Below are 14184 nucleotides of genomic sequence, written 5' to 3'. Positions count from 1 at the left end.
TGTAACTCTCAGAAATACCCTGGGAGTAGCAGCGGGCCATAGAAGCTCTCCCAAACCCACTCAGTGGCATTCTCAAATCACAGAAGGGGTCCAGCATCAGGACCCTGCCTGGTCAGCATAGCCAGTGGGCCTCCTAGGAATGTGGCCACCTGGGTGACCGGAGGGATGATGACCACGTAGCATGTCTTGCAGGGCACACGGCCTCAGTGGCACCTGGCACCGTGTTGCCCCTAGGGTGCTGACCCAGCGTTCCACAGCAAGAGGCTGCGGGGTCTAGTCCTGCTCAAGCTCTTATTGAAAAACCCGCGTCTTCATGTGTTTGCTCGCTTCTTATGTTTGTTCAAAACTCACCTTAGGTGTGTTGGAAGGTGGCGGCTTCCTCATCGGCCCTTTGCTGAGGTGGGTGAGGTGAGCCTGACTAGGCTGGGAGCCACTGGACGGCCGGGAGGGGCGCACACACCTGCAATGCAATCCCAGACACGCTTGCCGAGGGCGCTGTCCCCTCTGCTTGACTTGACTTTTTCTATTTTGTTCACAGTGACACTCAAAATGCAATGCACTTCTTTTAACTTAGTGTGGTAAACATGCACGAGAAAAGTTATCTAACACTCTTACAAGATTAAAACATAAATATTGAGTTTTTTTCCCCCCAAGCCATTATTCAGTTAAATTAGTTCTTGCAATCCAAAGACACACAGCTTGGGACACCTGGGAGACATTTTGCATAAAGCTGGCATTTTAGCAATGATGTCTCGGAATATATTTGGATCGAAAGCGACCCCATCTGATAAAAATGTTTTAATATTCCATCTTGTAAAAAGTACCAATGTAAGGGTGGGAAAAATACACCAGTGGAATTCATCAACACCCTGCTTATTTATGTAATAAATTGCAAATAGTTTGAAGGGGAAGTGAAGGGGGCAGCTGGTCTGGCAGAAATGTTAACACACCAAAGCAACAGAAAATCTGACCTCTTCTTTGCTAAGGAAACACAGTGAGAAGCAGCCCATTGCACATTCTTTCAAATGCCATTTCTTGAAAAGATGACCCTAACCCAGGGTACCTTAGCTTTTCAATGGTGGTTTTTTTATCTGTAAACAGCAGTCGTATCAATGTCTTCCTTTTGAGATAAACCACAAATCCAGCAGCAAGAAGACACAGGATGGTCACCAGAATTCCTATCGTTAAACCTTGGTTATCTGAAACAAAGCACATTTGACTCAGAGAAGGAGGCATATAACTAAAATATGGGGAGTATCAAACTGTGACATTTACGGCAAAATGAACTTTGAAGGAAGGAACAGAAATGGAACGAGTAAATCCCTGAATGGTGTACTGATAAATTAGTCTCACTTCAAAGGTCATGTCTGAGGTGCAATCTGCCCTGCCATTATTCATTTCTGACGAGTCTGGAACTTGCTAAATGGGAATACAGTCTGGCCAGTGGGACCATATCCCTGGTGACATGGGCCCCCCAGGCATGACAACAGCAGGGGAATGGTGGCGAAAGTAACAGGGAGCTGTCACTAGAATCCCATCAGAATTAAAGTGGTCCCCAAACTGAAATCTTCCCAGCCCCCATCACAAATATGCTCCTGCAGGCTCTTTCCTTCTCTCATTCTTTGTTGTTGGCGTCTGTTTTTTGTTTTTTTGTATTTTTTTTAGACCAAGACCTTACTTCTGGGTATCATCCAATTAGAAGGTGAAAAAGCAAACTCAGTTTAAATGCCCTTGGATTCTGTTTCATTATGTTAGGGACTTAAAAACGCAGCCTGTGAAGGGGGGCAAACCCCTTTCTCTGGGAGGATGCTGTTTATTTTATCTAAGGAAACATCCCCCTTTCTGTGATATGATCCCATTCTGCTTAGTGCAGAGACGAAGACTCCTCAAGGGTGTGGAAAGGAAGGGAAAATCAAACCATCCCGTTGGTTGCTAACTGCAGCCGCGGTCAAGGGCCGTCTGCGGAGGGCTCTAAATGTCGGGATTTGGAGGACCTGTGTTTGCAGTTTCACCAGGGCGGTGAACTCCTTGAGAGCACAGGTCTCAATTCATTTGCCTCTGTTCTCCCGCCGGCAGCCATCCGTCTGTGCGTCCCCTGGTAGGTGCCCTGCAGTCCTTTCGGGCTGCTGGTGACGGCTGTGGAGGTGGCTTCTGTCACCAGGGCTCTCCCACCCCACCTCCGACCGGGACATTCGGCTGGCTGGGAACCAGGGCAGTAGCAGCCCCCACCCGGGGGGAGAAAGCCTTCAGACCCTGTTTCTGGACTTCGTCCCCAGCTGACAAGTCCTGAGAGGGATGTGTCTGAGTCTAAGGCAGACGATCAACACAGGACCGTCTTGATTCACTTGTGTTACTGGAAAAGCCTTGCTCTGGTTTCCTGGCCCAAAGGTCCCTCTTTCGAGGCTGTGAGCTGGCAGTCACAGGTGCCTCTGGTTAGGATTCTGTTGTCTCTTAACACAGCTCATTAAAAAGCGAGCAGCAAGAGGCTTCAGCCATACTTTCTAGTTCCGCACTTCCAAATTCCGGAGTCTTAAACGGATGAATTATCAGTCAAACACCGACAGGGCCGCCCGCTGAGCTTGCCCCCCCCCCCCCCCCCGGCCCCCAGGCTGCCTGTCTCCTCGAGCTGCTCAAGCCAGAGCCCCAGGCAGTGCCATCCCCGCATCCAGTGCAGGCGCCGTGTCCCACTGAGCCTGCCCCCACGTCCCCTCCGTCCCGTGGCCCACCTTCCTGAGTCTCACATCACCCCGCCCATCACAGCTTCTCGTCCGTGCTGTGCCCGCTGAGTGTCTCCCAGGGCCCGGAGGAGCAGCTGGCGCCTGGCAGATGCTGGAGAAATACTTGCATCATGAACTTCTGAGCCCCAGTCGGGCGGGCAGGCGGGCAGTGAGGCCCAGGGCGTGGCTGTGCCCCGTGCAGCCATCAGCCGGCTTCTCGTGGCCCCTTTTTTGTAGGTGTTTTGGGGGGAGGTGTGTAAACTTACTTTCTTTTATGACACGACGGCAATGGTGGATGAGTCCGGCTCTTCAGTTGTTTCCATTTTTAAAATATCTTACTTGGTACAACGAAGAATTGGCAACTCTGTGGGTTCCCCCAAAGTTTAGGAAACCCCCAAACCTGAGTCCCCCTGGTGTCCACACCGAAAAGGGACCCAGAGCATGTGGCCTGTCTCCCGCCCTCCTGTCCAATTCCTTGAATGCCATCTGGCTCACTTGAATGCAGAGGACGGAACAGGTGGCAGGGTCCCCGATGCATTAAAAACTAAAATGCTGCTATTTTCTAACAATAAACTCTTAATGGCCAATTAGAAAACTGACTAAGTTGCAGCAAGAGGCCAGCCATCAAGGCGGGGACGCTGGGCCAGGCCTGGCTTATTACCCCCTGGGATGGATGTGTGCTAAGAGGAAAGACCTTGGCGCCCTTTTCCCACTTGCTGCAGGGCTGGAGCCCGGGGTGGTCTCGGGAGCAGCGTCGAGACACGTCCATCTTGCAGCAGAAGGATGACCGGGAGCTCACCTCCCGTCCTCACAGCACTGTTTCTCCAGATGTGGCTGCCCAGAGGGTCTCTCCCTCCTGGCCCTGTGCCCCCTGCCCGGTCCTGTAGAGCAGTGTTGTGTCTGTTGTCATGGAAACAGTGGCCAAGCCACAGATTCAACCCTGCCAGTCACAGCGGGACTTGGGACGTAGGACGTCCTCCGCAGTGGCGTTAGCCACCGTCCGAGCGTCCAGGGGCTCAGGTGGGCGCCGCGGTGGCAGCACAAGTGTGCTCGGGACATTCCTGCCTGCCCACACCCCCCCATCCCCGGCTCGCGGTGGGCTCTCTGCACCACTGGCCTCGCTTCTTTCGCTTTAAGGTGGGCATCACTCAGGCCTGCCCCTTAACTGGCTGACAAGAGCTCAGAGAAGACAGTCCTGCACTAGGAGACCACCTCTCCACGTCTTTGAGGAGGAAAGAACCGACAGTCCCAGCACAGCCACCCTTAGGGGCTTCTTCACGGGTAGACTGTGCCTCAGTCTTAGCTGTGTGACTCTGTGAAAGTTACTTAACTTCCCTGAGCCTCGGGTCCCTTGTAAGGAAAGAAGAATACTGCCAACTTCTGTAAGGATTCGATGAGCTAATGCATATAAAACGTGAAGCACGGCAGGTAACAGCCGCTCAGCAAAGAGAAACTGCTGCTATCTCTGCTGCTACTGCCGGGACCGGTCCCTTTATGAAAAGGAGGGTGTCTTTCTAGCAAGAGCTTGAAAAGGCATTTGACTGCACACCTCTTAGCCCTGGTACACAGAGGCTGGCCTTGACAAAATCCTTTGATCCGACAATGAAGTTCATACCCAACTTGGCAGTCTGCGGTAGAATGACCTTAGCTAAGAAAATGTCACAGGCTAAGACCCGGCAAACTCAGCCTCTGAGTAAAGCAGAGTGAGGAGTCTCTGCAAAGATCAGGCAAGGACTAGGGAGGGTCTGGAAACGGAGAGGCCGCGGGCTGTGTGAGGTCTGCGTGGGGCCCTCACTGGGTTTCCGGCTGTGCACCCGCCCGACGGCTGGTGAGCCCTCAGCCTTGCTTGGAAGGATCCCCCAAGGGCCTGGCTTCCCGCTGCCCCCAGGAGCTCAGCCCACTCCCTGGGACGCGCCGTCACCACTAACCTGCTTGCCGGGTGGGGCCGCTGTCCTTGCTTCCTCCAAAGCCAAACTTGTCACAGAAGGGAGGAGCCCAGTGGGCCTCGCAGTGACAGTTCTTCCTGTTGTTACACACCTTCCGGGCAGCAGAGGAGAAAGACACCAAGAGGGAAGCAGGGTTAGGACGCACCTCCCCCTGGGGCAGCGCTAAGTCTCTGAGCCCTAATTGAGCCCGAGAGCAAAGCAAAGGCCCTGTGGTCAGAGCCCCCATCACACCGGTACAGTCAGACTCCGTACATGCGGCTGTGAGGATAAACCCTAAACCCAGCACCACACAGGTGAGCCCAGAGCCCGAGGCTGCGGACTAACATAATGTGCTGTTGTTACATCAGCAGCTATTGAGAGAAGGATCGAGACTATTAGGGCTCACACACTCCTTTCAACCCCTTTTTCTTCTCAATCTGCATGTCCTTCTTTTTAAATCCAGGAAACCCTCCTGATCTGGCCGAGATGAGAAGCCCTCTCAGTGGTAAGGAGGGGCCCTGCTTCAGGGACATGGAATCCATGCCCTTGGGCATCATGGGCCCTACAACCCTGGGCACCTTCAGATGGGAGGCTCGGGGAGGCTGTCACACATGGAATTTGCCGAACTACTACCGGAACGAGTGGAGTACGAGCGTGAAAACGAGAGAGAATTATTTCTATGACAATGAGGCTGAACGCTTTGGGAACACTGGATAAATGCAAATCACTAAAAAGAACTTTTGACAAATTTGGAATGGGCGGAACAGCTGAAAAATGGTCAGGAAAAGCCGCAAAAGACACGAAGGTTGCTCGTTGGGTGTCTAAGTTTCCCTTCCACTTAGAGAAACAAACGGTACGTCATAGATGGTGCACTTTGGATGATTTGTATACTAAAGTCAGGGCCCAGCTACGGATGCTGGATAAAGCCAAACACACACTTTTATATTTTAAGACACGATAAACGTTCCGGGCATTTCTCTCATTTGTGATGTTTCCCTGCTTTCACAGACTCTTTTTTTTCTGAATCAACCACCTGCCCCAGATGCTTCCAACAAGAAGCCCAACAGTCAGGAAAGCCTGCGATAAGTGAGAAAGTGTGTTTCCATGAAGCTGACGCTAAGCCGAATTAACTACCGTGTAGCATAGCCCATGTTGCCTCGAGTCTGCGTGTCTTGCCTGTCTCCCTCAGAGATGGTGCTGCTGAGGTACGGCTCCCTGGGATTCAGGCAACTCTCCTGCCCGCGCTGGTCTCCTGATGCACATCACAGTCATGTGCCCTTCTGGCAGCTTGTGGCAGAGAGATTACAGCCCTCACACCCCACTTGGAGGCGCTGCTGGTGAGCCTGGCCTCGCGAGGGAAGGACCGGGTCCTTACTTGTTCCCAAGTCATGGCCTCTCCAGTGCGTGGATGGGACCCCAGGATGTTGGAGAAGAAGGAGTCCAGGGTCCCCGGCACAGCCTTGCTACTAACTGGTCATGTAACCTTGGACGTGTCACTATCCCCACTGGGGCCTGGACGCCTTCATCAGCCAAATAATAAGGCTGTGCTAGGTCATTTCTTCCAGCCATTAGAAAGAAATCTATGATCCAGTGAAGACACGAAAGGATTCCATTTTATATAGACAGTCAGCTACACTCACCATCAACAAACCCATCTGAGGTGACACTGCAATCCTTTATGGTTACAGCACAAGAGTAATTTTATGCAAACCTCCATAATTCTATGTTACAATCATTGGTGAGTGTCTATTTTAAAAGTAGAATTTGGAGCACAATATCTGTAGAAAAGGTTTCAGAAAAACAAATGAACCCCTGGCATAGCTAGGCAAGATTAATATGATTCCACTGGAAACAATTAAGCCAATCAGAAAAAATAAATTAGGTTTTAAACAAGTAGAATCCTCTTCCCCCCGCCTAAAAATTCTCTGAACTAAAATAACAGCCTTCTTTAGTTGACACCCATTGTATGTGATTTCAAGAACATGTGGTCAGTATGTTCTGTCTTCTTTGTTTTAATTCCTTTTGGAAATATTTCAGTTCAGACACATATTCTGAGTCTTGGCTGTAGGAGGGGCGGCTCTGTTTGAAACGCTAATGAAAAACTCTTCATGAAGGAAGGTTCATGTTAAAATTACTTTGAAGATGACAAAGTCCTTTTTAAAAAAAATCCAGAATGTTAATTTAAGAGATAATTATCACTCAATCTGATTTTCTTTGTTAAATAAAAATCCCATTTCTTACGCTATGTAAAGGTCAAAGAAAATGAATGTCTTCAGAAGAAAATATTGAGGAGACACTGACTGCTATATTTTTACAAAGTTATGGATGCCAAAAATCCTTTACAAAGGAATGATTTAGTGCTGAACTTGCTGTGGGCCGGCTATACAAAGGCAGTTCACCTACTTACCCCTCTGCCGTGGCATTGCACCGCACATTCGTGAACACCAAAGACACTTACGTTCTGACACCGACGATTGAGGCAAATCTGGAGAGGAGGGAAGCACAGCAAATATCTCAGTCTGTCTACAACCACACGCACATGCATCTATCTGTGTATTTAAGAACAGAGGAATGGATAAAGAAGATGTGGTACATATATACAGTGGAATGTTACTCAGCCATAAAAAAGAACGAAATAATGCCATTTGCAGCAACATGATGAACCTAGAGACTGTCGTACTGAATGAAGTAAGTCAGACAGAGAAAGATAAATATCATATGATATTGTTTATATGTGGAATCTAAAAAAAGGGTACAAATGAACTTACCTACAAAACAAATAGAGTCACAGATGTAGAAAACAAACTTATGGTTACTAGGGGGTAAAGGGGAGAGAGATAAATTGGGAGATTGGGACTGACATATACACACTACTATATATAAAATAGGTAACAATAAGGACCTACTGTATAGCACAGGGAACTCTACTCAATACTCTGTAATGACCTATATGGGAAAAGAATCTAAAAAAGAGTGGATATATGTATAACTGATTCACTTTGCTGTATACCTGAAACTAACAGAACATTGTAAATCAACTATACTCCAATAAAAATTTAAAAAAATAAAAAAGAAGAGAAAGCAAAGGAAAGCTTGGGGAAGACCATCTTTCATTTAATATGAATAATGCACTTTGCCTTGGACCCGGATATGGAACCTGATGCCTGCCTCCAAACTCAGCCCGTTTCAAGACTCACATCAATGTGGACACTATGGAAGTCGTCTATCTTCATGGCATTTTATATGGTTTTGGTCAATCCTGAAATCATGGTAACTGATTTTCTCATGATTTTTGTTTAGAGCTTGCAATGAGATCTGCATATTGCAGCATTTCCTCCCTCCATTAAAAGATGTAGGAGAGAACAAAAGAGACTAGCCCTTCACCTGGGCCTATGCAGACTCAAAGACTCCAAGAATCCGAGAATCTGGTAAGGGAGATATTAAAATACGGGAAATTTTCCAAAATACCGACTGACAAGTACTATCGTCGATGACATAAACCATCAACAGAAATGCTCAGCGAGTAAAACAGACGCTTCCCTTGTATTTCTCAAGCCTCTGCAGAGGCAGCAATTTGCTAAATGGTACTGGGCTGGTTGAAAGGGTTTAGTCTTATTTCAAAGGCGCATAATATAGTCCAGACTCAAGGGATCAGGTTCTTTATCTCCCATAAGATGTTACAAATTAGTGGAGTCAAAGGGAGAAAAGTCTCATTTTTAGATTACAGAAGCATTTTAAATCAAATAGGACCTTCCTATGAGACATTCACCATCTGACCCCAGCAGTTTATCTAAGGCAAGATTAACGCCCTTTGAAAAAAGTGCTGGTCCAAGCAGCTCTCAGAGCTGGTGGGAATCTTGGCCAAGGGGACTGTCACATTCCGGCTGAGAAAGGAAATTGTCTGGGGTTGCAATGAACACAGCAGGACCCCAGGCAGAATCACAGCATACGGGTGCTGCCCTCCCCCAACCCACGGGCTAGGCTAAGGAAGGCTTTCAAAGAACTAGTGTTCTGCAGGAAGGAGATCAAAGCACATTGAATCCTGCACATGAAGGGAAAAGCTCACTGATAAATTGAGTCCTTGGAATTTCAGTGTTCAGATGCACCTGGCCTTAGCTGTTCAGACCACAGTTTAAATGGTGTCAGTCTAATGTCAAGGCTTGAATATAAGCGAATGGGTGTGGTTCAGGAGACACCCAGAATGTATAACACGTTTCACTTATCATCCTGTTTCCTTAAGGATAAAAGCATTTGTGGTGTATGGGGGAAGGGGGAGGGGGCGGAGTGGAGGGAACTCCTGTCCTGGGGGCTCTGCTACAGGAGATGACTCAGCACCTTTCCTTTCTGCTCTGTGACCTCCATGTTAGGAATGATTTCATAATCATTTTGAAAAGGAGGAGCCTAATGAAAGCATCTTCTTTCCTAAAGTGTTTTATTAACTTGCTGTCATTCAGTCCGATGAGAAAGTTTGGTGGGAAAAAACAATGTGGCAGAATATAAAAATCTCAAAAATTTTTTTGGTCGTTTTGGACTTTATTTCTAACTGCCTGCCCCCCAACCCCCAGTATCTCAGTCTACCTTTCCCCCTGATCTCCAAAAGAACACCCTTTGGCTTTAAGCTTATCCTATCTCTTCGCCTCTCCTGTCCCTGTATGGGGGTCTCTGAAACTACATCTGACTTCCCATTCTGTCCAGGTGAGAACAAGTCCCCACCGTGCCAAAAACCCAAACCACGTTTCCAAAAACAATATAATATGCTGCTGTGTTTCCTTCCAGAGTAATTTCCTGGCTGGAAACTCTCATAACATCCAGAGTGTAGACATGACTTATTAACACTAAAGAGCTGAGAAAACAAGCTTGATTTTCCCAAATCTGCATCTCAATGGTCAGACCAGAATCTAGGATTTATTGACTTTTTCTTCTAGGTGCAAAGAACGGAATTTCAGAGGCAACATTCTGAGAAGCGGATTTAGGAAAACAAACCAACCCTGTAACTCAGTTCTCCAACAGGACGTTTCTCAGTGGGCCCCCTTCCAGACTTACATTTGTGATGCAAGCGAGCATATGGGTCTTACTTTTCCATCTGCACACTTTGTGCCGGCAAGCACAAGCCCTGGGTCCGGCATGTCATCGCCCAAGTACACGTGGGTCCCACGGCACAGAATCCGACCTCCTTCCTGCAGGGGGATATTCGTTTCTATGGAAACGGCATTTGTACCGATGACTGGTCGGCTGGCACCTCCTTGACACTGGATTTTTCCACATTTAGCATCTCTGGAAAGGCAAGAACAGACAGCGCTCAAAGAGGGAAAGTCTGGAAGCAGCCCTAAGTGATCTGGGAAGTTCAAAGCCACGGCGCGGTCAGGAGGCAGACCCCACCTCATCTCGCACTTAGCGAAGGAGCTCTTGGAGTCTTTGCCGCAGTTGCCATAAGGGTCACCTGCAGAGTTGACTCTCTCGAAGCAGATCCCGGGGGCAGGTTTAGCACCTGAAACAGAAGCAAAGCAGCACTTTCACCTCCTGCAAGTGTTTTGAACATTTTTCTTGGAACAGCACGAGGCTTTCAGGTTAAGGGAAGATGTGTTCAGCGTCCCGAGAAATCACACCTGGCATCTTGGCTGATGCCTGATACAAGCCCGCCTCAGCTCACAGCAAAGCATGCATTTCATCACTCCCTCTTCTGGAGGGCTGCTTACTGGGCCCATGGCACGTGCGGCCTCTCCAGAGATGAGGCCTGGCTCTGGGGCCACACCTGACCCAACCCCAAAGTGGGTGGCTGGCCGGCTGCGGGGGAAGGGGAGGCTTGCTCTCTTGAACAACTCCCACACAATTCCGGTGAGAAAATGCAAGTTAAAGCAGGCTCCAAGGAATAATGATGACTCACGTGAGGAAGCAATGTGAGAGAGAGAGAGAGAGAACGAGCAACGCAGAGGTCTTACACCACGTTTCCAGCCCCACAAAGCTCCCTACTGGAGCAAGCACTGGCTTCAACGAATGCCTGTGTTTGCAAGGCAGAGACTGCTCCCAGAGGCCATGGAGGCATAAAATCTGATGGTCTTTTTACACAGCAGGACAGTGCCCGGTACAGAGGGGCGTGGAGCCAGAGAGCTCAGGAAATGGCCATTTTTAGCACATCTTCCGGTCAAGGAAAGAGAGAACATGTACCTGGGGTTTGCGTTGCCAAAGTTCGGAGGGCTCTCGAATCCTATCATAGTGGTATCTGTTGAAGACTATGTGAGAAAATCAGGAAAATGGTCCCCACTCTTCAGGTAAGCTGTGCCCTGTGTGGTGCCCTGGGACTGCCTTCCTGCCCACACCGGTGTCCTGTCTGGGCACTTCCTCTCACATCAGCCAGGATGCCAACTTCCCCAAACCCAGCTCTGCCCCCTGCCCTTGTCTGCATCCTGCTCTGGGGAGGCGCCGCACACCTTCCAAGGTGACAATGTCATGATGGGCAATGCTCGCCTCCTCCCAGGGACCAGATGGTGTTCTTACTACTAAAAAGTCCATCTTTCTGCAACCTGATTCCTCATCAGACACGTTCAGCGTCTCATCAAACAAACAAAGAAGCAGACAAATCAAACCAAACAAAACCCCTGTAGCAGCTGAGACCAGCAACAGGTTTAGCCATTGACCTCTGCACTAAGTTGCCCCCGTCCTGGACCTCTTATTTTCCCATTCTCTGTTTTTTTAAAAACCATTTAAGAGAGTCTCCCAAACTCCTCCCATAGGGCATTTCCCTGAACTGGACACAAGTCTCTGTCCTAACCAGATTAACAAATGGGCAAAAGAACTGTTAAGACATTTCTCCAAAGAGGACATTCAAATGGACGACATCACTACACATTAGGGAAATACAAATCAAAACAACAATGAGCTATCACCTCATGCCAATTATGGTGGCTGTTATCAAAAAAAAAAGAAAAGATAACAAGTGTTAGTGAGGATGTGGAGAAAAGGAAACCTTCATACATTGTTGGTGAGAATATATACAGCCACTGCAAAAAACAGTATGGAGGTTCCTCAAAAAATTAACAATAGAACTATCACATGATTACCAGTTCAACTTCTGGGTAAATATCCAAAGGAATTGAAATCAGGATCTCAAAGAGATACCTGAACTCTCATGTTCATTGCAACATTATTCACAAGAGCCAAGACACAGAGGAGACCTAAGTGTCCACTGACAGATGAATGAATAAAGAAAATGGTAGTATATATGTACAAGTGAATATTATTCAGCCTTTAGAAAGAAGGAAATCCTGCCATTTGTGACAGCATGGATGAACCTGGAGGACATGATGCTGAGTGAAATAAGTCAGATACAGAAAGACAAACACTGCATGATCATGGAATCTAAAAAAGTTGAACCCATAGAAGAAGCAGAGAGTAGAATGGTCATTGCCAGGAACTGGGGGCAATGGGGAGGTATTAGTCAAAGGGTACGAAGTTTCAGTTGTGCAAAATGAATAAATTCTAGCGATCTACTGTACAGCATGGTGCTTATAGTTACTAACACTGTATATTTAAAAATTTGCTAAGAGGGTGAATCTTATGTTTAGTGTTCTCATCACACACACAGAAATCACAGTAAATAAAGAGGGTGGGAGGAATATTTAGGAGGTGGCGGATATGATTACAGCATGGACTGTGGGGATGGTTTCACAGGTGTACACTTACCTCCAAGCTCATCAAGGTGTACACACTAAATACGTACAGCTTTTTGTATGTCAATCGTAACTCCATAAAATGGTTAAAAAAAAGTCTTTGTTTTCCACGGCACATTCCCTTCATTCACAGCTTATTTTGACACTGACCCTTTTATTCTGTTGTGATGCTGTCACGGGGAATCTTATTTTTTTTTTTTTCATGGATTTAATTAATTAATTAATTTATGGCTGTGTTGGGTCTTCATTTCTGTGGGAGGGCTTTCTCTAGTTGTGGCAAGCGGGGGCCACTCTTCATCGCGATGCACGGGCCTCTCACTATCGCGGCCTCTCTTGTTGCGGAGCACAGGCTCCAGACGCGCAGGCTCAGTAGTTGTGGCTCACGGGCCTAGTTGCTCCGTGGCATGTGGGATCTTCCCAGACCAGGGCTCGAACCCGTGTCCCCTGCATTAGCAGGCAGATTCTCAACCACTGCGCCACCAGGGAAGCCCAGGGAATCTTATTTTTAGGCATAAGTACCCACTCACCGAACAGTGAGTCTTTTGATTTTACTTTTTTCTATTTGCTCAGTGGGTGCATATTCATGATCTCCACAACCTAATCACCCATCCTGTTGCTTGCCAAAGTGAGCTTTTAAAAGCTCTTTTACCTGAAAAAAAAAAAGTGGAGGCAGGAAGTCACACCCTAGGAATAATAATTAAACACGTGATAAATGTTGTCTTTTCTCAAACCCAAGTTTGTCAGTTGACCTCAATGAGCCTCTAAACCAGCATTGACACAGGTTCACGAGGTCCAAAGTGCTTCCTCAGCTGGACTGTGAGGTTCAAAAGACACGACTGAGAGATGAAGAGGTCAGTGCTACTCAGCCATAAAAAAGAATGAAATAATGCCATTTGCAGCAACATGGATGGACCTAGAGATTATCGTACTGAGTGAAGCAAGTCAGACAGAGAAAGACAAATACCATATGATATCACTTATATGTGGAATCTAAAATGTGACACCAACGAATCTATCTACGAAACAGGAACAGACTCACAGACATAGAGAACAGACTTGTGGTTGCCAGTAGGGAGGGGGCGTGGGGGAGGGATGGATTGAGAGTTTGGAGTTAGCACCTACAAACTATTATATAGAGAATGAATAAACAACAAGGTCCTACTGTAGAGCACAGGGAACTATATTCAATACCCTGTAATAAACCATAATGGAAAAGAACACGAAAAGAATATCTATATATGTATAACTGATTCATTTTGCTGTACAGTAGAAATTAACACAACATTGTAAATCAACCATACTTCAATAAAATACATTTAAAAAAAAGAGGTCAGTAGTAAACCATTCTTTCCGACGTCGAATCTTTTGGGAAAACTGTTTTATATTTGCGCATGTATGGGATCTAAGAAAAACAAAAACAAATGTTTATCAAGTCTCAATTCCTTTTGAAAGGCCTCCTCCTGTTTGATTTCTACACTCTGGTGGCCGTGCTGCAGTACTGGAAGAGCCGGGGCTTGGGACTCAGAATAATGGGCTGATCTGGTGTCAACCCTACACACTAGGAGATCCTGGTCAAGTTATGGGAACTTTTTGAGACTCTCTTCCCTCATTTCTATGATGGGGACAAGGGCAGCACCTGACCTGAGGTGCTGTGAGGTTCAGTGAGTCCCCCAGGCTCTCAGTAAACCTGAGTTACACTGAGGATGGCCATTGATCATGGGGAAGGGGACAGCTTGGCCCCTGAACATTAAGGATGTGAGGGGAGGAGAGCTCCTTGGAGCTGACCTTGTTTGCAACACTTGCCGTGTTTTAACACTGTAATAGTTCAGGATGGTGTCGGTAAGGGCTTCACACCTGTTTCCTTCACAGAGGGGC

At 47.4% G+C, this 14184-nt stretch overlaps 1 protein-coding gene across 2 annotated transcripts in view; it reads right to left on the bottom strand.

Moving 5' to 3' along the window:
• ADAM12 (ADAM metallopeptidase domain 12) overlaps positions 1 to 14184 on the bottom strand; it is a 387521-nt gene that overhangs the window by 31628 nt on the left and 341709 nt on the right. For both annotated transcript variants that reach the window (XM_059900751.1, XM_059900749.1), the window contains exons 15-20: positions 10022 to 10130; positions 9718 to 9916; positions 7050 to 7127; positions 4646 to 4754; positions 1064 to 1199; positions 352 to 460 (exon numbers count right to left, since the gene is read on the bottom strand). In XM_059900751.1, coding sequence (XP_059756734.1) covers positions 352 to 460; positions 1064 to 1199; positions 4646 to 4754; positions 7050 to 7127; positions 9718 to 9916; positions 10022 to 10130 — 740 coding nt within the window. The remainder of the gene's footprint in view (positions 1 to 351; positions 461 to 1063; positions 1200 to 4645; positions 4755 to 7049; positions 7128 to 9717; positions 9917 to 10021; positions 10131 to 14184) is intronic.

This window comes from Balaenoptera ricei, chromosome 16, assembly GCF_028023285.1.
Source record: "Balaenoptera ricei isolate mBalRic1 chromosome 16, mBalRic1.hap2, whole genome shotgun sequence".
NCBI lineage: Eukaryota > Metazoa > Chordata > Mammalia > Artiodactyla > Balaenopteridae > Balaenoptera > Balaenoptera ricei.
This window is presented reverse-complemented; position numbering and strand designations above follow the sequence as displayed.